Source organism: Puma concolor, chromosome B1, assembly GCF_028749965.1.
Source record: "Puma concolor isolate L17-30 chromosome B1, mPumCon1.1.hap2, whole genome shotgun sequence".
Lineage (NCBI taxonomy): Eukaryota > Metazoa > Chordata > Mammalia > Carnivora > Felidae > Puma > Puma concolor.
The window spans coordinates 206359716-206384896 of record NC_141670.1 but is presented as its reverse complement, the minus strand read 5'-3'; the positions used below and the strand labels follow the sequence as shown (position 1 = coordinate 206384896).

General features: G+C 54.0%; 1 protein-coding gene across 5 annotated transcripts in view; it reads right to left on the bottom strand.

Annotated features, from left to right (window-relative positions):
- Positions 1-25181, bottom strand: part of ZFYVE28 (zinc finger FYVE-type containing 28) — a 114457-nt gene that overhangs the window by 11934 nt on the left and 77342 nt on the right. For all 5 annotated transcript variants that reach the window (XM_086705612.1, XM_086705611.1, XM_086705613.1 and 2 more), the window contains 2 exons: positions 22431-22532; positions 14780-16078 (listed from right to left, as the gene is read on the bottom strand). In XM_086705612.1, the coding sequence (XP_086561738.1) occupies positions 14780-16078; positions 22431-22532 (1401 nt within the window). The remainder of the gene's footprint in view (positions 1-14779; positions 16079-22430; positions 22533-25181) is intronic.

The window sequence follows — 25181 nt, the reverse complement described above, 5'->3', positions numbered from 1 at the left end:
CACCCACCGGGATGTCCTGGGTGGGTCTGAGTGCACGTGTGTCTACGTACGTGTGAATGCGCGTGACAGCGTGCGTGTGTGAGAACATCAGTGTGTGTGTGTATGCGCGTACGTGGGATGTGTGTGCACACCCAGGACAGTGGCTGCACAGGGGTGCCAGAGGCTGGCCACTCTCCCAAGTACTGGGCAGGGGCAGAGGGACAGGAGAGTGACGGGACCAAGGGTCCACTCTGACTGGCAGCAACCTCACCTGACTCCGCAGCAGTTTTCAAACAAACTCCTTTCCAGAAGATGTCACGTTACAGGCTTGTATTACTTAAAAGACGTAACTCGGGGCGCCTGGGTGGCGCAGTCGGTTAAGTGGCCGACTTCGGCCCAGGTCATGATCTCGCGGTCCGTGAGTTCGAGCCCCGCGTCAGGCTCTGTGCTGACCGCTCAGAGCCTGGAGCCTGCTTCGGATTCTGTGTCTCCCTCTCTCTGACCCTCCCCCTTCATGCTTTGTCTCTCTCTGTCTCAAAAATAAATAAACGTTAAAAAAAATTAAAAAAAAAATAAAAGACATAACTCATTTATTTGCCTGTGACCTGTGCATGGATCCTGTCATGTTTTAATTTTAATGGAAAGATTTTAAAAGCGAGATGCTGGGTGTGTACATGTTGAAGAGAGACCATCATTCAGGAGCCGCCACGGTTCACCAGGTGGGAACCAGCTCACTCCCCACACCCTGGCTGCAGCGCACTGGCACCAGGATGGAGCTCACGCCCCCAGCCGCACCCTCCCCACCGCCCGCTGTGGCCTCCTGAGCGCCGTCAGTTCTGAGGAGGTGAGAGGCTGCCCCGGGCCAGCACCCCAACTCTACACCACCAGAAGGCGCCTGGGCCTCACTGGCCGGGGATGGGGCCGGGACTCAGAGACGAGCCCTCCAAGGCCAGGGCAGCCCCTAAGGGGGGGGGGAGGGGCCGTCACCGCCGGTGGGAGTGGATGGGGCTGGAGACGGGGTGACACCAGAGTCCACGCGCGCGGGCTCCTGTGACTACAAAAACAACAGTGGTCGCTGCGTGCCGCACGCGAGTGTGGGTTCACACCGCCATCCCTCACAGGACGTGGAAGGCTCCCTGTGCACCTGTGTCCAGCCTCGTGACTGTGGGCGAATCGCTCCGTCCCCGAACCTCACTGTTCTCTTCCGTAAACGGCAATAGTTAGCAGGGACAGAGATGATGCTTTGAGAGGGGGCCACTCCCGCCTCTGATGAAGGCTCCGTAAGCCGCAGGGCCTCCCAGTAGAAGCCCAGACGCGAGGCAGTGATTTCCGGTGATGTTTGAACAAACACCACAGTACACAGATCCGTGTGCCGTGGGGGTCCCGCGGGCGCTCCGGGCGCCGCCCACCCCTCTGCCCTCCCGCCCCGTGCGGTCTACCCTCGCTGGCTCCCATGGCTGTCGGAGAAGCAGCGGCCTGTTCCCACTCCAGAGTCACAGGACCCCCACGGGACCCTGGGGCCGATCGCTGAGGGACTGTAAAAACTGGCAGTTTGGTCCAAGCAGCAAATGTAAACAATATACTGAAAATTAGCTGATGTCTCCATTTCCTCTGATTAAGGAGCATTACCACTGATGTGCTAAGAGATGAGCAAGCACCTTTACGTCTCTCTTCTTTCCTACTTCAGTGAGTCCATGGACCCCTGCCCTGCCCAGGCTGGTCAGGCATGGCGGGTCCTGCCCTTGGCTCCCATCTGGGAGGCAGAAGCAAGAAATCAGAATCCCATTGATACCTGTGTCAGTTACGGATAGTCACCATACAGCAGGGAGGCTTCCTGGAGGAGGCGGCAGGGCATGAGAAGAGTCTATGAGTCCATGGAGACCCCCAGTCTCCCCATACCTGGGGCCCACAGCACCCTAGGACACCCCCCGACCTCGGGCAGCCCTGCCTGGCCCCTGCTGCCTGCAGAGTTCTGATGTGGTTCTGCTGCTGTGAACTCTGTGGAGACAGGACCTTCTTGGCCCCCCCATCCTCCCACCACCTTTCTGCTGCGGCTGCTCCCCAGGTCCACACTTCCCCAGGGCTCGGTATGTCCCTGTGAGGGGCATTTTCTGCCAGACGCTGGCCTCAGGGCCCACTGCCCTGGAGAGCTGCCAATGGATCTCCGCATCTGAGAAGGGCCTACCTCTCTCCCACTCCAGCCCTGGTCACTGGGCAGGGGTCTCTACCTCCCAGGAAAACCAGCAGAGAGACTGGTAGGTGGCCCAGCTCTGACAGGATCAGGCCCTAGTCTGAGAAGTCAGGTACGGTTGGAATTGGGGTCATGAGGCCCTGAGCTGGGTCCTGGGGCCACAGTAGACCAGCGGCACCTGCCCTTGAGGGGCTCTGGGGTGGTGACAAGGAGGAGGGGACCCCCGAGGGGACCCTGCACATGGCCACTGCCCCAGGGGGAGGCCTGCCATGGGCAAGAGTCCCAGGGCCGGGCTGGGAGTCCCTGGAAATTAGCACAGGCTGAAGGCTTCTGGCATCATCACCTCTGCCATCTGGGCAGAGGAAGGTGATCTCCCGGAGCCTCAGTTTCCTGGTCTGTAAACTGGGAAAACAATGCCACCCGTGCAGGGTCCTCCGAAGAAGGACATCCAGACACATACGGTGGAGGGTGGGGCTGGGGGGTGCGTGTGATTCCCCCCTTTGCTGTGTGGCCCTCGGCCTGTAACACGGGGAGAATGCACAGCTTCCCCAAGGGCAAGGGGGCCGTGAGGCTGGGGCCAGGCTCCCACACTACCACCGTCGAGGAGGTCGGCCGTCCGGAGGCTTAGGCAGGGGATGGACATCAAGCAGGGCCCAGCCCAGAGGCGGCCGAGGGTCTGCCCCACACTGTTTGTGGGCACATCACCCCCCAGCGGAATCCCACTGTGAAGCAGCAGCTCCGAGACCACCCGGGCCGTGTGCCAGGCTCCCAGACGCCCTGCAAATACCACCTGGTCAGCCTGGTGGGTGATGTTCATCCAGAAGGAACACAGGGGCACAACTGTCCCCCTACAACACTGGGGAACAGCCAGGAAGCCTCAGTGAGCCCCTTGTCACCAAAGGATGCTCTGCAGGGCCCCCAAAAGCTTAGGAAGTTCTGGGGACCTGTAACTTCCCCGGACAGGGAGGACAGACAGCAGATGTCCTGCCCAGTGCCCACGGTCCTTGCTGAGCCATCCCTGCCTGATAACAGACAGATGGGGTGGCCAGCAGGGCCCGTCAGAGTTCTTCCCCAGACACAGGCCACAGGAAGACCACACAGGCCGCTCCCCCTGGAGCCCAGAGGGAAAGCCTGGTGGCTCTCAGGTCCATCTTGCCTCGAGTGACCCCAAGCCTGCTGGTACCCAAGGAAGGTCCACAAAACAGCGGGGACACCTCCAGGGTTGAGGAGGGCCTGATGCCCTGGTGCCTCCCATGTTGCCATGATGACCCTCCATTCATCCCACAGCTATCCTGACAGGTCCCGTGTGTCCCCAGGCCCTGGCACACCCACCCTGCCCAGCTTTGCCCACTCATGAGACTACAGCCCTGTCACTGACAGCCCCCGGGACACACTGTCCAGAGCTAGGGCTGCAGAGCCGAGCAGGGCCCCGAAGCAGCTGCTGACGCAGGCAGCTCCTCCCAGCCTGCCTCCCCGCTCCCTCTGGGCTCGCTGCCCGCCCCGGGCACTGCCTGGCCCTTCGCCACCCTGAGGTCAGGTGCACACTCGGCTCCCTCTGTGGAGAGGGGTGGGAGCCGCGGTCCCACTCCTCTGGTGGCATGGCACAGCCCAGCTCTGGAGAAGGTCCCATGGTTGGGTTATGGGAACCTGATCCTCATGCTCTAGTCTAGAAAAGCCAGGAAACACAGACGAGGAAAAAGCACACGGCCGTGTGTATTTTATAAACACGTGTGGTTGTCGCATGAGCAGAGGGGACTTGTGTTACCTTCCGCTGTCGTAACTCACACACTCTTCCTGCACTTTTGCTGCTTTCAAAAGCTCTCAGAACATAAGGCGCCAGGGCTGATGAACAAAGCAGCGGGTGAACTTGACTGTGGACACCGCCTGGTGTCCCTGTTGGACCACACTCAGCAATTTAAACCTGCTTTCTCTGGTTTCTGCCTCCGTGAAGGTGGGAGGAAGTGTCGTGCAGGGGAGGTGGCCTTGCAGACAGGGATTCACCTGGCCCCATGGGGTGGAGCAGGCGACCCCACGACCCCTCGAGCGTGCTGCTGAGGCTGCACCCCGTGCCCTCCCCTCCATCCCGCATCCCAAGGAGAAGGGGTCAGTGCTTACCAAGCACACGGCACCCCTGCTCAGAGCCCTCCACCCTGCCCCGTGGAGCCCTGCATACAGAAGGAGTGGACAGGCCTGGGGCTGCAGGGAGGGCTATGGGATGGTTGTGCCTGGAGACCCAGAACTGCAGGCCAGTCCCCTTCCCCTGGAGCTGCCCCTGCAGCACGCCCCCCCCCCCACCGAAGCCACGAACACCCACATACTGAACACCCTGGCTGGGATGAGGGCACAGACCCTGCCTGGGAAGCAGGGCTGCACTGAGTGGAAGGCCAGCGGCCCAGAAGAGGTCCGCTGCAGGGGCAGGAGTTTGAGGGAAAGAACCCAGGATGTGAGAGACCAGACGTGAGCCCTGAGGTCCCCCTCCAAATCCCAGGGCATCCTCCTGAGGCCAGCTGCCTTCCAACCCTTGGTGGCCCCTCATTTTCACTTGATCTAGGGCAAGGATGTTCCCCCAACCAAGCACCCTAAGTCATACCCTCCAGCCTGAGGGACGTGGCGTGGGGGCTGGCAGGATGGGTGAGAAGACATGAGACTCGAGGCTGGGCTCTGGGGATGGGCCCAGGGGTCCTGCAGGGGCCCCCAAACTGGAGTCAGACAGATTAGAGGGTCTCTGAGCTCCTGCTTCCAATCTGTGAAGCAGGGACACCAATGAAATGTTGCTATGGGACTCAGTGAGGCCACAGGGGCAAATTTTCCCATGGGTTTCATCAAAGGCACATGGTGACTTGGTATGACAGGGAGGGATGTCATGGCAGAGAGGGAGGGAACAGTGACCCAAGGAGCAAACAAGGACCAGAGGCACAAGAGTGCAGAGAGCACCTGGAAAGCTGACACTAGGAGGATACAAGGGGGCAGTGGCGGAGCAGTTGCCCAGGGTCCAAGAGACCAGGAGAGTAGGGAGCCCTGGGGACTTCCAAGCAGGGGACCATCACCCAGCTATTTGGTATCAGCCTGTCTGAGGGGACGTCAAGAGGACAGGGTAGGGACTGAGGACAATGCAAGTAAACTCCTCCACTCACTGAGGAAGAAACGGGTAACTGAGCAAACCTACATCCAGTAAAAACATTGAAGCCAAAAAACCTTCCCATGAAAACGCTAGGCCCAGACAGCTTCACTGGTGAATTCAAACTAACATCTAACTAGTATCTAATTCAAACTAATATCTAAGGCAGAAAGAATACCCGCTCTACCAAACTCTTCCGGAAGACTGAAGAAGTGAAAGGGCTCCCCAACTCATCCTAGGTCTCAGCTTTGCCCTGATACCCAATTCTGAAAAGGAAATTATGAGAATAGAAAACTATTGCCCAGCATTCCTCACAATCAGATGCAAAATACTTAATAAAATTTTAGCAAATCAAAACCAACAATACATAAAAAGGATAATACCTAATGGCCAAGTAAAGTTCATCCCAGAAAGGTAAGATTCACTTAACATCTGAAAATCAATCAATGTAACTTATCACATTAATAGACTAAAAAAAAAATAAATACTATATGATCATCCCAAAAGATACAGAAGAAGCATTTGAGAAAATCCATCTTTTCTTGGTAAAAACTCTCAGCAAGCTGGGGATAAAAGAGAACTTACTGGACCTGATAAAGGGCGCCTATGAAAATCCTGCAGCCAACAACAGACACTAAATGCTTTCCCTCTGAGATCAGGAATACGGCAAAAATATCCTGTGTCAAATCTATTCAACATTGTACTAGAGGTCCTTGCCACGGCAAAAATGCAAGAAAGAGAAGTAAACAACATCCGACTGAAAAGGAAATGTAAAATTGGCTTTTTTTTCACATCATCATCTACAGGAAACGTGATGAATCTTCATAAAAACTATAATGAATAAAGCAAGTTTGGTAAAGTTGTAGGAAATAAGATCAATATATAAAACTCAATTGCACCTCCCATATTAGCAATGAACAATTGGAAATTGAAACCATAAAACAATATAATATCATCAAAAATATAAAATACTTAGGGATAAATCTGATCTGACAAAAGATGTGCAAGACTTTTACAATAAAAACTATGAAAGTTTGCTGAGAGAATTAAGAGCCTAAGTAAATGGAGAGATATACTATGTTCATGAACTGGAAGACTTGATCTTATTAAGGGGTTAATTCTTCCCAAGTTGATCTACAGATTCAACAAAATTCCAGTCAAAATCCTAGCAGGCATTGTTTTTTGTTTTTGTTTCATATAAAATTGACAACTGGTCCTAAAATCCATAGAGGACCCGGAATAACCAAAACAACTTTGAAAAAGAAGGAAGTTGTAGATTTACACTACCTGACGTTAAGCTACATTTTAGGGGCACCTGGTTGGCTCAGTCGGTTAAGGGTCCGGCTTCAGCGCAGGTCACGACCTCGCGGTCCATGAGTTTGAGCCCTGCATTGGGCTCTGTGCTGACAGCTCCGAGCTTGGACCCTGCTTCAGATTCTGTGTCTCCCTCTCTCTCTGCCCCTCCCCCACTCACGCTCTGTCTCTCTCCCTCTCTCTCTTTTTCAAGATAAAACATTAAACAACAACAAAAAATTTTTTTGAAGGCCAGCTGCCCATACGTCACAGTGTGATATTGGTATTAATATAGACAGACCAATGAAACAGACTAGTGAGTCCAGAAACAAACCCACACATATACACTTGACTGATTTTTGATGAAGGTGCAAAGGCAATTCAGTAGGGAAGGGATGGTCTTTTTCAACAAATGGTGCTGGAGTAATTGGTTTTCCTTACACAAAACACAGTAAAATTTTGATCCATACCTCACACCATATACTAAGTTAATCCTAAATTGATCATAGACCTAAATATAAAAACCAAAAATATAAAACTTCTAGAACAGAAGAAAAACCTCTGTGACTTTGGGTTATAAAAATAATCCTTAGATCTGATACCAAAGCTCCAATCCAGGGAAGAAAGAAAGTTGATAAATAGGACTTCACTGAAATAAGAACTTCTACTCTTCAAAAGATACTCAGAATGAGAAGATAAGCCACAGGCTGGGAGAAAATATTTGCAAACTATATTTCTGATAAAGGGCTCCTGAGTGAATGAAGAACTCTCAAAACTCAGTAAGGAAACCACCCAGTTGAAAGAAACAGCAAAAGATTTGAATACAGTAGAGGCTTCCCCCAGTTAGATAGGCTGATGGCACTCGAGTGCGTAAGATGCTGAACGTCAGCAGCCCTTAAGGAAATGCAGGTTGAAACCACCATCACGATACCACTTCAGGCCATCAGAACAGCTCAAGTTACAAAGCCTGACCACACCACGGTTTGGGGATGTGTGGAGGAGCTGCACCCTCACTCAGCACGGCCTACTCTATGCCGGTTACCTTTCACTAAAGCTGGTGAAACCGGTTAGAAATACCAGACTGGGCGTCCGCACTGTGCTCACGTGTTACTGCCTCTAATGCTGTGCCTTCCTCTTGGACCAACATTACTGCTCCCCTTGTCTGACTAACCTCGCTGGGCTCTGCCATGCCTGCCCTCCCCTTCTGCTTCCCCCCGCGTCCCCTCTGTCCTTCTGGCACCTTGGCCTTTGTTGGACCTGCTGCCTGGGACACATCTCCTCCCTCCCCACCTTCCATCCAGGTCTCAGAGGATGTCACCACCCCAGGAGGCCCACCCTGATTGCTCTGACTGCTGGAGCTGCCCCAGAGCCCACCCATCACTCTCCACCTTATGCATGGATTTTATCTTCTTCCTGGCACTGGCCGATGGACAGTGGACAGTGTGGGGAGGGCGAGGAAAAGAGGAGAATGGATGGGACCCAGGGGCGCAGCTGACGGTGGTGAAGGCGGCGGGGGCGGCAGGGTGGGAGAACGTGAGATGTCTGGGGTGCAGGGAGGCAGCCAGGCTGCAGGGAGAAGCTGTCTGGAATGAGAGGACCTTTGCGGGCATGCTGGGTCAGCAGGGGGTGGAGGCCAGGACGGAGCTGTCCCGGGTGCTGATGCAGCGGTCACCATGCAGTCACTGCCTGGAGCACAGCCAGGCTGGATGCGCTCTCTCCAGCTCCACACCCTGCTGTGAGTTTGTAAGACAGACTGTGCCGGCAGTGAGGCCCCGCAACGAGAAGGGCATGCCCCTCCCAGGACCCCGAGGACCCAAGTGCCTCCTGTGTGCAGGCACTCCACCGCCCTCCAGGGGTTCTAGCCGCTTGGGCCTTAGTCGCTGTGCATGCTGCAGGTTGCATGGCGGTGCCGGTGAGGGGCTCAGGGGACTCAGGGAGAACCCAGCCCTGACCTGCCCTCTGACCTCATGCCAGTGCTCAGCTCCTGTCCCACCCCGTGTCAGCAGAGCAGCCCCGTCGTGTAACAATTGACTTGATGACAGTCATTACGCCTAATCTGTTTTTTGAGAGTCTAATTAATTCCAAGTCCTTCTCTATTTTTAAACCACTCAATCATTCCTGTTTTTCCTTCCAGGGACAGGACGTGGTGGGAGGCCTCCATGTTCTTTGCACAGTGGTGGGGACACCGGCCGCAGGGACGGATGGCAGTAGCAGCAAGGCCTGCACCCAGTGTCCAGCCCTAGAATGGCTCTGGCAGAACCAGCAGTGATGTGTGTGTCCCGATGGGGACGAAACAAGGCCTCATGGGGCAGGACCTACTGCCCAGGGTCCCACAGCTGCCAGAGAGAGGTTAGGGTCAGGCCCAGGCTCACCCTGCCACCCCGTTCCAGAGCTGGTGTTCTGCTGAGCCCCGCAGAGAGCCCAGCAATGGAGCGGGTGGGGCCCAGCCAGGAAACATCTCCTCCAAGTCTCCGCTCACTGAGAGGCCAGTCAGCCCAGGCAGTGCACAGTCCTTACTGCCCCCATGTCTTGACTGGCATCCCCTTACCTTTGAAGGTGCTGGCTCAGGACTGGTTCCCGAGAGCACCCCCAACCACCCCGACTACCTGCACCAGAATCCGAGGCTGTTGATATTACACGGGAAAGGGAAGCACGCCCTTCCAAGTCATGGAGGCCGGAAGATAGCAGTAGACCTTGGACACTGATGAGGCCCCACCCAGGGCAAGGGGCTAACGCCAGGCCTGGAACGGCCGACCTGACTCCGTCTGCTGGAGTGAAAACTGATTCGGTGATGTGTGCACAAAGCACATCAGAAGAGCCAGTCCCACACCTCTGGGGAAGGTTTCCACATGATGGAGGACTCACCACTCACCACATACTCTGGGGGAGGTTTACCCTGTGCAGCCCCTGGGCTGGGCACTGGGGCAGGACCGAGGTCTGCAGGCATCTCAAACAGTTCCCACTGTATGGGGAAGAGGGTCAGTGGGGCCCTCGGGAGAAGCTGGAGCCAGCCTTCTCTCTGCAGCCACAGGCATCCCCAGGGCCCTGATGCCTCTGAGCCTGCGTCCCGACCCTGGCAAAGGGCAGAGGAGCTCAGGTGGAACCACGACAGGGCCACAGCACAGAGGAAGGCAAGGCGTTCACTGGAAAAGGAGCCAGGCAGGCAAGACTCAGGTTCAGTGAGGAGGTGATGCTGGAGGCCGGCCTCCTCCAGAGTCTGTCAGCACGGGACAGAGTCCCACCGCGGTGCCCGAGATAACCCTGCCCGGTGGTCACACCACCAGTGAAGAGTGGGAATCAGACCCAGAAACAGTGAAATCCAGTGACGTGATGATGGGGAGGTAAAGTCAAGACTGGAAATAGGAACAGTCAGTAACAATCCTGAACCAACGCGGTGAGTAACACTGGGTGAGTCACAGCGTCAGATAACAACAGCGAGTAACGAAGACACGTAACAATGACAAGTAAGACGTGGACTCACATGAAGGAACAACGTTCCGTGGCCTCTCAGCTCCTCCTCCAGATGCCATCTGAGCTGGAGACTATTGTTAGCCCATTTTGCAGATGACAAAACCAAGGCTTGAGGAGGTCAAGGTCAAGCATCCAGCCCACAGGTCCCCCCCACCCCCGGACCCACTCACCCACGGAATTTGCAGGTGCAGGGGAACACATCCTCCAATACTGCCACCCAAACAGGGGAGGAGGTGCCACAGGCGAGATGTGCCAGCAGCTCCCCTCTGCAAGAAGGAGCACATGGTCCGCGCACATGTCACCTGTTTAGAGCAGGAGCTCAGAAGCCCGTGCAAAGGACAGCCTTCCAGATTCTTATCTTTCTACCCAAAATGACAGCCAGGGAGGCCCACTAAGTGCATGATGGAGAGGCGGGGGGCACCACCAGCCAGACTCAAATGTGGCCAAAGAACTGAATGACGCAGAGCGACCCTGCAGGGCGGGGCCGGTGACGATGGTTGCTGAGGTCCCCCTGAGCCAGAGACTGGAGTAGCCCTGCCTGTGTGTCAGGATGGCCCCGGGCCCTGACAGTCACGCTCCCTCTGATGGTTAGAGACGGTCTCAGAAGACAGAACAACACGACTTCTAAGACTGGGGTGCAGAGTTGATGGTGAAAGAGGAGATGGCCACAGGACACTAGCAGGAGACGAGGACAGTGCTCCCTGACCTTGCAGGTGAGGGGGGTAGCAGGTACACACTCGGCCAGAGGACAAACTAACAACAAACATGAGAACCAAAAGTTGTCTCTAGAATTTTTATAAATTTAATTACGCAAAACAAAATGGACGTCATCAACAAATAAAGTCAAAGGGCGAGTAGCACGTTGGGTAAATCTATCCACAGCAGACACACCAGAAGGGATGTTTTCAAGTCAGTAAAAAAAGACACAAAAACCCAATTGGAAAATAAGCAAGACACGTGAACGGCCACTTTGTGCACAGACAGAGGAACCACGAAACAGGTAGAAGTACGCGGGGTACCGACCACCAGAGAAAAGCCACCTCCAACAGCACAGAGGGTCCCGCTTCTGCTCCTCAAGGTGGGAAAACTGGGCCTGCGGCTGTGTGGGCGGGGGCAGCCCCCCAACCCAGGCAGTACATGGCTGGCTTCTGGGAGGTGAGCTGACGTAAGTGATGGTAAGGCCTTTATACCTTTGCTGTGCTGACTCTACTAACAATCGATTCTCAAGAAATAATCCAACTGGGGTGCCTGGGGGGCTCAGTCGGTTAAGCGTCTGACTCCTGATTTTGGCTCAGGTCATGATCTCACGGTTTGTGAGTTTGAGCCCTGCGTCAGGCTCTGTGCTGACAGTGTGGAGCCCACTTGGGATTCTCTCTCTCCCTCTCTCTCTCTCTCAAAATAAATAAACATTAAAAAAACAATCCAAGAGGCAGATGTAGAGCTGTAAGGGAGCATGACCACAAAGCTAATTTAACATAGAAAAAATATATGGAAGTGGGAAAACATAGAATAAATTAGGTATGTTCTTAGGATACAGTAAAGTTCAACAGAAATAGTGTTTTTCAAGAGCTTTACAGAGCAATGATCACAAGATAAGATTTAGTGAGAAAAATAAAACTGCCCATGGGATTTGGGATGATTTTTATTTCCTTCTGTTTCCAAAGTTTCTACAATGAACGGGGCCATGTTTATAATAAGAAAAAAGAGAGCCCGTGTTATTTTTTAAACAAGGCAGCAGGATGGACACACTCTAGTCTAATGTCCACAGAAAGGACAAAAACAGACTTGAAGCAGGATGAGCTTCCATGTTGTAGACAAGTGACTTATTCAGGCTTCCACAGCATGGAAGGTTCTGGAACAGTGAGGTGAGTCTAGACAGGGAACAAGCTTTTAAAAAATGTTAACTTTTCCTTTAAAAAGCTCCTAACTTTTCCTGAAAAGGTAGGAGAGAAGAAGCCAGGAAAAAGAGAAAAGCTGAAGGACCCATGATTCTGGAACATTCTGCCCAGGATTCTGCTGAGGGCCATGTTCCACCATCCTGGCAACAGTGCTGGTGGAACGGGCCATGGTGCGGCGGGCTGAATGTAGGGCCTGGGGGGCTGCCGCGGGGGCTTCTCCAGCTGAGACCCCAGTGCCCTGCCTTCCACCTGTCTTCTGCTTAAGCAGGAAAATCCGCTCCAGGTGTCCTCGGGGCAGGCGGACCCTCCGTCACAACTCCGTGCGCCTGGGCCAACCCTGTGTGGCTCGAAGAGGTGTGAGGCTGCACCTGTGTGACTCCCCCTCAGGACTGGGAGCTCATGAGCACAGTGCCACGCCTGCCGCTCACTCCTCCAGCCACCGGTCACCTGCAGGTCAGGACAGGCAGGAGGCTGCAGGCCACCCACATCTTCCAGGCACTCGGAGCTGAGGCAAACTCCAGCCTGTCCATCTGCAGAATGGGAGGGGTAGTCACCTGCCCCTGCATGCAAGGCCCACAGTCTCCATCGTGAAGCCTCATGAATTTTGGTGAACTTCCTGCCTGTGTGAGGCTGGTCCTTTGTGTCTGTTCATTTTAATTGTACCCTGCTCTGTCACCTCTGTATTAGTGTTCGAGCACGCCCATGAGGTCAGCTTGTGACATGAGCGAAAGGCGCTCCTGATGTGTGCACTGCGGGTGGATTCCCGCTACAGGGGCTTGGGGAGGGGGATTGGGGGGGGGGGGGGGGGCATCGCTGTCCAAGGTCCTGGCCAAGACAGGGGATTCCCGCTGTGGGGGGCATGGGGGCGGGGCATCGCTGTCCAAGGTCCTGTCCCACACGCATGTCTGTCCCGATCATCCCACCACCTGCCACATTCTTCCCTCCTCAGACCCTCTGCAGCTTCCCTGCAAGATGGGACTGTCTCTCAAGGCCACCGTGGGGCTTCTCTTCCCTTTCCTCAGCTCAGCCTCAGCGTTTGTGCTATGGTGAGTGAGGCCTTGGGAAGCTGTCTGTGAGGCAAACAAGCCGTGTCCACTGTGGGACACGTCAGGAAACCAGGAGACAGAGCGGGTGTCCGCTGGCTGGACCCAGAAAGGGGGGCAGGTCAAAAGCTGAAAAATTCACGTATCCTGTCAAAGAATTCCTGATGATTTCCTATCATCCTTGCAAAAAAGTTATCCGCTTACCAATCAGCTCTGTGCCGCAGGGTCAGAGGCCCTGATGAAGAAAGCCACCCAACGGGTTGTGACAATAACTCATTCCCTCTGGACACGGCTGAGGAAGCTGGACTTGCACCTCAAAAACAGATGTTTGCACCGTCTGTAACAGCAGGGTCTGGTGCAGCCACATGGGGGGCCACGCGGCTGGAAGGGAAAGTGGGCACATCTCCAGAAATAAATGCAAATGACCATCTCTATGCATCTCACGTTGAATGAAATAAAATAACCTGCTGTGAGTAACACCGGGGGCACAGTCTCAAAGAAAGGAACGGTCTCGGTCTCGAGGGGGTTGGGAGCAGTCCACGCTGTGTGTGCTCCCTAAGGACAAACGCACTGTCGGTAAAAGTCTCAGGTGATAATGAGCGCTGGTGAGGATGTCCAGAAGGTGGGGCCTCACGCACGACCCAGCGGGCACAGAACTGCAGACCCTCTGGAAACCAGTCGACAGCACCTCAAAGAGCTGACCACAGAGTTAGCATATGGTGCAGCGATCCTACTCCTGCATACACACCCAAGAAAAATGAAAACCTCTGACTGTACAAAAACGTGTTCACGAATCTGCAGAGCAGGACTATCCACGGCAGCAAAAAGGATCAACAACGCACATGCACATCGACGGCGACCAACAAAACGGCAGGATACTACTCAGCCACAAAAAGGAAGGCGGCACTGGCATTTGCTACGACGCTGATGAGCGAAAGGAGACACGCTCAGCAAAAGGAGACAGGCTCACGTATTGTGTGATTCTGGTTCTCTGAACTGTCCAGAAGGGGCAGATCCATGGAGACACAAAGTAAATCGGTGGCTGCTTGGGGCCGGGGGAGGGGTGAGGAGTGACTGCAGACCCCACACGGAAAAGCCCACCACCACTGGGCAGACACAGCCAAAGCAGGCAGGGCCCCGGTGGGAGGACCAAGGGTGGTGACGACACAACGGCCATGTGTGAACCCAGCACCTCTCTTCTGATGCTGAGGACGCAGCGGGCACATGGGGGGTGCTGGGGCAGTGCTCACTGAATCTGCTTTGTTCCAGATAAGTCCAGGGTGTGGGGAGCAAGGGAAGGGACAGCGGCCTGGAGTCGAAAGAGGTGTGCGGGTGTCAGGGTCCCGCAGACCCCCACCGGGCCTGCCTTTCCTGGTCCCCTGGCTCTACGGGGGAGCCCGGGAGGAGCCCTGGAGGCACGGCCTGAGAATAGGCCCAGGGAGTCCCCAGGACCCCACCACAGCCCCAGGGGCTCCACTTCCAAGGCCAGGACAGTGAGCAAAGAGAGATGGAAAGCATACTCAGAGGCGGCCACGGCCCAGTTCTCCCCAGCGCGGCTCACCCAGGGCCAGGAGGGGCCACGACGACGCAAGGGGGTGGGCTGAGGCAGTCAGGCCCAGGAGGGCCTCGTATCATCTGCTTAACTGCCTGCCGTGTTGGTGTCCGACACCGGCCACCTCCCACCGCCCCTGGCACGCCTGAGAAGCTGAGGGAAGCGGGTCAGCACTTAGGGAATGAGCCCTGAGGCAGACAGAGGAACCCGGCTGTGGCCAGAGATGGCTCTTACCTGGAGCCCGACAGGCGCTGAGGCTCCTGCTCGGCCTCCTCTCCCTGCTGACTTTCCAGCCTGGCCGTCGAGGGCTGCCCTGCCTCCTGCGGTCCAGCCTCAGGCTCCCTTTTCGGACTGGCGGCGGCGCCCGCTCCAGGTGACCTGTCTGCTGCATCGAGCTGAGGACCTGGGGTGTGTGTCAGGCACTTGTTGGAAGTAGGGGCGTCCTCTGGGGGCAGGGGGCACGGGGCGTCCGTGGGCAACGCCTCTGGCGCAGGTCGGGCCTCCTCCTGTCTCTCGGCAGGGCCCTTGGCGCCGGCCTTGGCGGAGCCCATGTAGGAGGCGCTGATGACGCTTCCCGGGCCGCACTTGTCCCGCAGACTCTGGGCAGCGGCGTCCTCCCTGCCGCCCCCACAGCCCCCGCAGCACACGCAGGAGTTCAGGAGACAGCTGGTGGCCGCAGCACTGAGTTTGTGGGAGCCACCGTCCATCCCCTCGGCCGCAGGCTCCGACGGGGAGACGCCCTCTCCAGAGGCTTCCGGGGCGGTGCCGGCCACGCCCACGGCCGGGGTCGATTTGGGATTGAAGATGACGGTGGCCGAGAGCTTCATGCCCCCTGTCCGGTGGGCGATCATCTCCGCCGTCCCCGCGGCGTCCACCCCCGCCTCCCAGCCCTCCAGGTGTGGCTGGGAGTCCAGGCAGCTGCAGGAGTTGGGGCCCAGCGCCCACAGCTTGTCGTCCTGGACGTTGTTGTTAGTGCTCAGGTCCCCCTCCTCTGCCTCGGCGGGCCTGCTGGCCCCTGCCTGCCCACGCCCCCTGCCCTGTCCTCTCTCCTGGGGGCCAGCACTGGCGCTGCCCGCCCACCCAGCCGGGCTGCCCGGGGCCTCTGCAGCCCCTTCCACGTCATCCATGAAGAACACCCTTCCTTCCTCCTCGTCACCGCGTGGCCGCAACCCTGCGCTGCCTGGGGAGGCCTCCCCGCGGGGGCTGCCCTCCGCCCCCGGCCTGTGCGCGGGGGACTGGCAGGCGCTGGGCGGGGAGAGGAGGGAGGACATCTCGTCCCCGGCCCTGTGGACCATGCGGTTGAGTTGCTCTAGCTCCTGGTCGTCATACTGCATGGAGCAGGCCAGCTCCCCCTCCTGGCTTTTGGCCTTGGCTGAGAGCATTTCCTCGGCGGGGAGGGGTGAGGGAAAGGCGGGCGCCAGGGCTGGGGGCGCCTGGGCGTCTGCCCGGATGGGAAACTCCACGTCTTGGGAAATGCAGAGATTCCTTTCCAGCGTGTGAAGCTCCTCCTCGGTCAGGGTCTGCAGCAAATCCCTAAAGGGTCAAGATAAGAACCAGGGGTGAGACTCCCAGAGGCCACACCAGCCCCGTGGCCAGGAGTGGACACAGCATCCTCGACGTCTGCATCAGCAGAGAAGCAAGGTGTCAAAGCCTTGCAACGAAATGCACGTAGCGCACACCTCCCCCGCTACAGGACGAGGCACAGGCGTGCGGGGACTGCTCCGTGCCACAGGTCTGGACAACAGCTGTCCGCATGGATGCCTGGGATGGTTTCTTTCTTAGAAGTGAGACTGGAAACAAGAGGGCCCTGGTTCTTGGGGATGTGATCATCACATTAAGAAAACCTTCTAGGAGTGAAAAAAAAGTTGGTTTACGCATAGACTTTCATTCAGCACACGTTTTTGACAGCGGTCTCTGTGCCGGGCCCCAGGGAGACGCAGGAAGGCCCAGACAGGTCCCTGCCCTTGGGGCTGCGCTGGAAGAGCCGGTAAGAGACAGATTTCCATGAACGATGACTGAGTTACATTAACAGCAACTACGACAAAGGAAAATGCCTGCTCTCTCGAGGGTAACAGCAGGGCACCGGGCTCAGTCTAGGGAGACTTCCTGGGGGAAGGGGCACTGAACCGGAGACCTGAAAGGGGTTAATGTAGTGGCGCTGGGGCGTGTCTAGCGCAGGCCTGCGCCTTGCTCTCTGCCAGCAGGTCTGAGTCCAGGTCACACATTCCTGTCGGTCACGGAAACAGGCAGAAAAGCGTACTTCCCAGAACCGCACAGCTGTGGCGCCTCATGCACTGAGCACGCCCGTGCAGACAGCATCAGATCAAACGACGGAACACGAACCAGGCTCCCAGGTCCCCACGTGCCTTTCCAGTCACCCCCTGCCATCGCCAGCAGCCTGACTTCTAAAGACTGACGTGGTCTCGCCTGTTTTCATTCCGCACGTAAGTGGGAATCGCAGCCCACGCTCTTCAGAGGCGGGCTTCGTTTGGCAATATCGTATTTGAGTAGAGCCTCCAGACGACATGCAGGTAAATGTGAATTTCAGATAAACGACAAACACTCCTAGACATGTGAATATTTCTTCGGGTACGTATTCCCAAATGGGGAGCATACGGGACATTCTTGCACTAAGAAAGTGCTCACAGTTTATCTGAAATTCAAATTCAGTTGAGGGTTCTGCTGGTTTTGTCTCGCTGGATTTGGCAACCCCACCTGGTGAGGTTCTGTGTGGTCGATGGTCTCGTCTCGTGGCCTGTAGCCTTTCGGGCTGGAAACCACCACCGTTCACCCGGGGAGCTGTTCCTGGTGGGCTCCACTCCTGGTGGGCTCTGACTGCCCCGACTCACCCTCTTGGCGAGCCTCTCTGGGGCACGCACGTGCGCATCCCTGCAGGTGCACATGGGGGGGCGCGTGCCCAGGGAACGCACATGCGCATCCCTGCAGGTGCACATGGGGGGGGGGGCGCGTGCCCAGGGAACGCACGTGCGCATCCCTGAAGGTGCACACGGCCGTGGGGGCGGGGAAGCGTGCCCAGGGAATGCACGTGTGTGTCCCGGCAGGTGCACACGGGGGCGGGGGGAGGGGGTGAGCGTGCACACTGGACAGCCCCCATGACGCTCTCTGGCCTGCTCCCCGGCACTGCCATGCACTCCCGGCAATTTTCACTTTAAAGTGCTCAGCCTGCTGATGAATGAAGGAAACACCGGGGTACATGCTTGTCAGCCCTTAGATACGAATGCTGTGAATGCTTTCAGGTCCTCTGCCCATTTTTACTTGGCTTCGCGGTCTCCTTCTTACTGATTGACAGGAGTTCTTTACTTGTTTTGGATTTGAGTTCTTTGTTGGATATATTCTCCAACTCTAGGGCCTTCCTTTTCACTCTTAATGGTACCTCCTGATGAACTACAGTTTTTAATTTCAATAAAGTTCAATAAATCACTTTTTCCTTTATGTTTAGTGCTCTTCTGTCCTGTTTAAGAAATCTGCCTACTCCAAGGTCACAAAGATGTTCCTGCTCTTTTCCTCTGCGATCTCCACTGCTTTCCTTTCCATGTGTGTATCTCCCATCTATCCGGAGTTGATTCTTGTAGATGGTTGTGGTAAGGATCCAGACACGTTTTTCCTCATATGGATATCTGCTGAGTCAGCCCATGTACTGGAAAAAAGCAAGCATTCCCCACTGTTCGGCAACGTCTCCTCTGTCATAAATCCGGGAAACCTGTCTGTGTTGGTCTGTTTCTAGGCTCCATTCTGTTGATGGGGCCAGAAGCCGCTCCTGGGTCTGCACCTCCGTGAGCTTCACTAGAGCGCCATGCCAGGGAGTGTCCTTTTTTACGAAGCACACTCAGCAGAAATGCACACACATTCACAAGCATGGTCACACCAGCATTACTTGTGGAAACAACCCAAAGCCCAGCAGGAGTAGGATAGATAAATAATGTTCTTTTTCTCCAGGCATCTTCTTCTTTTTAGCTATTCTGGGCACACTGCATTTCTACCTGAATTTTAGAATTAGTTTGTCAATTTTGTGCCAAAAAAGAAGAGACAAACACCTCCGGAGATTTTGATGGAGACTTGCACTGAATTCATCTGAGAATAACGGGATATTTTCTCAATGTTAAGTTTTCCACTCCTTGAACATGGATAGCTCTCTATTTACATCTTTAACATTTTATGTAACATTTCATTAACTTTCAATGGAAGACTTAGACACCTTCAGACTTATGCTTAACTAGCTGATATTTAGTAATGATATTGTAGGTGATATTTAAATTTTTATTGTGATCAAATACATATGACATGACATTTACCATCATAACCATTTTTAAGTGACAATTCAGTGGCATCGAATACATTCACATCATAGTGTAAACATCACTACCATCCACCCCTAGAACTCACTCATCTCGTAAAAGTGAAACTCTGTCCCCACGAAACACTAACCACACGCTCTCCTCCCTGGCTCTCACCATCCTACTCTCCATCCCTCTGATTCTGACTAGTTCAGGCCCCTCATATAATTGGAATCATACACAGTCTATCTTTTTGTTACTGGCTTACTTCGCCAAGCACGCCTTCAAGGTTCATCTGTGTGGTGGCAGACGTCAGGATTTCCTTCCTTTTAAGGCTGAATGATATTCCATTGTGTGGCTGGACTACATTTCACTTATCCACTCATCCATCAATGGACACCTAGGTTGCTTCCACTTCTTAGCTATTGTGAATAACGCCTCTGGGAACACAGGTGTATAAATGTGTCTTTGAGACACTACTTTCAATTCTCTTGGGTATATACCAGATGTGGAATTGCTGGATCAGGTGATAATTCTATTTTTCATTTTTTGAGGAACCTCCACACCATTTTGCACAGCACCTGCAGCATGTTACACTCCCACCAATAGCATACAGGGTTCTAATTTCTCTGCATCCTCATCCACACGGTTATTTTGTTTTGTTGTTGTTATTTTTTGTTTTGAGGGTAGCCAGCCTAATGGGTAGGATCTCGTTGTGGTTTTGATTTGCACGTGCTCTGACAATGATGTCGAGCATCTATTCATGTGCTTGACCATTCATAAATCTTCTTTGGAGAAATGTTTAATTAAATCCCTTGCCCTTTTGAATTGGGTTGTTTGGTTTTTGTTGGTGGGTTTTAGGAGTTCTCTATATATTCTGTGTATTGATCCCTTTATATCCCAGATACAAAATAGGAGAATATTTTCTCCAGCCTGTGGGTTGCCTCTTTATTCTGTTGAGAGCATCTTTCGATGCACAAAGTTTTAAACTTTTCAAGTCCAATTTGTCTATTTTTTCTTTGTTGCCTATGTCTTGGTATCCTATCCAAGAAATCATTTCCGAATGCAATGTGGTAGAGCATTTGTCCAGTGTGGTCTTCTAAGAATTTTATTGTTTCAGGCCTTGAATTTATGTCCTGGATCCATTTTGAGTTCACTTTTGTATATGGTGTTACATAAGGATTCAACTTCATATGGTGTGTATGCATATCTCTCTCTTGTATCAGACTAAGGAAATCCCCATTTATTCCTAATTTGCTAAGAAATGTTTTCATCATAAAATATGTACTGACTTTTTCAAATTCTTATTCTGTAACTTTTGAAATTTTACAAATTAATGTAGCAAAATGCTGATTTTTCAAATGTTGACAATGCTATGTATAGTTTGAACTCCACAAGACATTACAATGAGTTTTTTGTATATCCACATTTATTTATATTAATTCACAGAAAGTTCTTCAATCTCTCTTGCATTTCCACATTTCCACCTGAAACTTCTCCTTTGCCTAAAGAACTCCAATTAGCATTTCTCTGTGGACAGGCTGCTGATACATTTCTGCAGCACTCTGCTTTTGAATAACACCATTTTACCTTCATTGTGGAAGGATACTTCTGCTGGGTATAAAATCCTGGTTGGCAGCTAGTTTCTTTCAGCACTTTTAATATGTATCATTTCATTGCCTTCAGGTTCCCATTGTTTGTTTGTTTCTTAGGAGACAGCTGTCAATCTTACATTCTTTTCCAAGAAATATGTGCTTTTTCTCTGGCTGTGCTTAAGATTTCTTCTTTGTTTTCAGCAATTTTACTATGATACACCTAAGTATGTTTTGTATTTATCTTCCTTGTAGTTTTCTTGAGCCTCCTAAGTGTGTGGGCAGAGATTTCTCTTCAGTTTGGGAAAATTCTTGGCCATTTTTTTCTTTGAATATTGTTTCTGCTCATTTTGCTCTATTCTTTCCTTCTTGTTTTTTTTTTTTTTTTAAGATTTTATTTTTTTAAGTAATCTCTATACCCAATGTGGGGCTTCAACTTACGACCCTGAGATGAAGAGTCATGTGCTCCCCTGACTGAGCCAGCCAGGCGCCCCTGTTCCTTCCTTCTGATTCCAATTATGTGCATTAGAATTTTGAGCATGTTGCACATGTCTCTAATGCTCTGGACATGCCCATACCCGGTGCCTACCCCCCCCCCCACCATCTCCATGCACTGGCCCTTCCTCCATAAGACCCCCAGTCTGATCTAAGCACTCTTCTCTTTCCTTCCCAGCCTCAGCATCATCCACCACCTCGCCTCCTTCTTTGTCTCTTCTCCCAGTCAGACAGCCAGGGAGGGCAGCAGTCGTGCCCTGGGCCAGGGTCACATTCTTCCCAGAGTGCTCAAGACTGGGCTGGGCACAAGGGAAGCAACAGCAGGCCATCTATCAGATGAGCTACAGCCTGGACCAAGCACCCCATCACAGGCTGTGCTTCACCCACCCCCAGGGCCAATGACTCTCTGAGGACCATCCTGCTGGGTCATTCTCCACCGTCTGGATTCACAGCACTTTTGGCTCCTCATGGGGGAAAGGGAAGCTTGGCACCAGCAAAGGAAAGCCAGCCCCAGGCCGCCCTGGGCTAAACAGTCCTGCCAGACCCAGGAAGGCTGCTGCAGGAGCCCATAGGGTCATCAGCTCCACCAAAGGCACGGAAGGGGGCCTCCAGGGACTGAAGCCATAAGACCCCAGTAAGAAAGACCTCAGAGTCCAAGACCGCAGGGCTAGGGAGGTGATCAGAGGACATGTGCTCACTACCATCCCTCAAGGAGGCCACAGCTGGGTGCTTCAGCTCAGAGGGGCCACCCCAGGGAGGGCTCCCCACCCATGTGAAGTTTGGGTTTGGGGGGGTATCTCCCAAGATGGAGGGGGCTGGCTTGAGGCTTGTTGCTGCTGAAGGCTAAGGGGAGCCCCTTACAGCAGAGAGCAGTCACCCACCCCAAGTGCCACCAAGCCCACAGGACAGCACGCATGGGGCCAAGGACACCAACACCACCTGGGCCTGTTGCCTGGGACCACTGGGGGAGCCAGATAAGCCACAGCAGGGGAGGGGCACGGGTGCTCGAGCAAGCTGGGCCCTTCACCCCTACACTGTGGAAGAAACCAATGAGAGCCCTCGGACAAATACCATTCTCCACCTGGGCCCGAGCCTCAGCCTGGAGGCTGGCCTGGGGGACAGCCCTGCCCTGCAGGTTGTGTGGCCCTGGGGGCACCCGCACCACCTCAGTTTCCCCGGGCTCTCCATCTCTCAAGGCCCAGTGCCAGAGCCCCGAGCCAGGGTGGCTGCTGTCATGTTATTGGCATTTTTTACCAAAGGTCATAGTGTTACTGGCCAGGAACAAAGAACCTGGTTGTGTGGGTAGAGAAAGGTATGGGGTTGTGCGAGGGGACTGCAAACATTATAAACCAATAACTCAAGACAAAGAGCAAGGTTCTGGCACCTCTGACTTCACAGAAGAGGACTTCCATCCCCGAGGAAAGGAGGGCTCAGGGGCAACCATGGACCCCCCTCCCCCACTGCCCCTCCCCCCGCCCTCCCGAAGCACCTCCCCCCCTCCACCTTATTTTCCGCAGCAACGTGTGGAAGGGCCGGAACAGCTCAGACATGTCTTCTGCCTTGCGGTCCAAGTTCAGGGGTCCGTCCGCGTAGACCACGAGGCCACTGCATTCAAGACAAAAGCCAGCATGGTGTGAGGCCCTGCAGCCCCCTCAGTCAGCCCCCTGGGTGAGCCCAGACCATAGCCAGGGGCTCTGAGACTACACGTTTCTCTTGTGACTGAATCTTAAATAAGTTTAGAAAAAAAGCAATGAAGATTACTCAGACTTTATCATCTTTGGAAACTGATTAGCTGATGTTCACTTGAGGGATCATAAAAGAATCATAGAAACATATCTGTTCACATCACTGCTGCAGTCAGACAAATCAGCGTCAAGATTTGTTACTAAAACTACCTCCTTGAAAATGGAAACATTGGATTTATGTTTATATTGAGCACAAATGCAAGGGTTATGAGAATCACAGATAAGCCATCCACCCAGAGCCCTGGCCAGAGCAAGCAGACCCCTGAGCCTCAGGGGGGGCCTGTCAGGGGTCCCTGGGGGGCAGGATGCACATCTCAAGGACCCTTGGCACAAAGGGGGTGAGACATCTCACAAATGTGGCATCCAGGCTGCCCACCCAGCCTCCCACGGGTCTCCCAGACTCTGACCTCACTCTCCCCCATCCATACTCTGAAGTGCAGGAGCGCCCTGACTGAGTCTTTCCAACTCACTGACCACAGCTGTCCGGCCTCCCGGACCCACACCCGCTGGGACAATCCAATCCTGGCCACTACCTGCCCTGCCCGACCTGAACCCTGTGAGCCCCCTCCCCCCACAGTGATCTGTGTGCTTCGTGGTTCCCCCAACTACACCCACGCTGTCCCCAAGCCCACCTTTCCCTTCGAGGACTGATTCACACTCCATTGCCTGCCAAGACCAGAGAGAGCCTCCTGTCACCCTCAGGCAGGACGGACCCTCTCTCCCCACCACCAGCAGCCCATTTGCCATCTGACTCTGCACAGATGCCCCTCCAGGTAGCCCCCTTTCCACAGGCGGCACCACACCCATCTTGTCATAGGCTGCACGGCCCTGCCCAGCTCACAGCGTGCCCCACTGCCCTTGTCCAAGAGCAGACCCATCTCTGCAGGACCCTCCTCTCGGTGCCTCCTCTCGGGGCTCCCGGGACCAGCCAGCTCAGGCCTTGGCACATGGCGGGTGCCCAGGGAGCGAGCACCCACAACCCCAGCAGCTGCTCCTTGCTTCACAGGTGAGGGAGGATTTGTCTGCATAAACAGAGAACTGTCTGCATGTTTCTGCAAATGAACAGAATCTCATCGCTGCATCGGGGTCGGGTCATCAGCACCCGACACAAGGTCCTCATTAGCTCAGGAACGCTTCCAATTCGGTGAGAAAGACTGATGAAACTGAATGGACTATTCTTCCCTTAGAAAGGTTAGACTCCTGTGCAAAAAGAAAGATTCAAAAGTCACAGGAAAACATGGGCTGTGCCTCTCCCTAGGGCAGCAGGAGGGTCAGGGCTGCCAGAAGCATGAGGGCGGGCAGCAGAGGATGCCCCATCCAGGCTTCTGTTCCTTCCGGTATGTTCTATGGGTCCTAACACGAGCTGACAGTGTTCAGGGGACATCTTCCCCACACAGAACCTTGACTTCATGGGTGAATCGGTGATCTCAGCACAAAGGCAGGAAAGGGGCAGAAAGGGGTGGGTTTGGTGAATCCCCGTCCAGGCTTCCTGGCCACCTGGTCTTTCAGAAAGCAGTGAAAGGGGCCGGGAGGGACTCTGACTCCCCTCCTGGGTTCCAGGGAGGACACTGGATGCCCCATCAGTCCGTGAGAACCAGGCCCAGGGCTAACTGCGGTTGGTCTGGAGCCTCAGAAATGAACTCGTTACGTAGGAGGGCTCCAGGTGCCGTGCCATCACAGTCCACGCAGGCCCATGCTGCGCCACCACCTAGGGGCAGGGCAGCCTGGCAGAGGTGGAGGGGAGGGGCCCACTGAGCGCCGCGAAGGGCTGAGTCAGTGAGCAGGGGAGGACACCCAGCATAAGAGGAAAGCTGGGCTCTTTCCTTAGGCCACCTTTACCTGTCTTCATAATGTCCTTTGATGCACAAAAGATTTTAGCTTTGATGGAGATCAACTTACTACTTTTTTCATTTGCCACTTCTTTTCATGTCAAATCTAAGATTGGCCAAACCTGGAAATATGAAGATTTACCTCCTGTATTAGAGTTCTCCAGAGAAACAGACACAGTAGGGTGTGTGTGTGTGTGTGTGTACGGAGGGAGAGTTTGGTTAGTTGGCTTTTTTTTTTTTTTTTTTGAGTTATTTTAAGTAACTGGTTCACACAATTGTGGATGGTGGCCACATCCAAAATCTGCAGAGTGAGTGCGCAGGCTAGAGACCCAGAGACTCAGGTTTGAATCTGAACACAGTCTGGGGGTAGAATTCCCTCTCACTTGGGGAACTAGGTCTGTTTTCTCTTAAGGCCCTCAACTGACTGGATGAGGCCCACCCACATTATGAAGGGTAAACCCCATTACTCTGGATCCACTGATTTGTTAATCTCATCTTAAAAATACCTTCCAGCAACACCCAAACTGGCATTTGACCAAATATCTGGGTACTGTGGCCTAGGCAAGTTGACACACAAAATTAATCATCACAGGGTCCAACTTTGTTCTTATGTGTGTGGCTATCCAGTTATCCCAGCATCATTTGTTGAAGATACTAACAAATTCCTTCCTCACTGAATG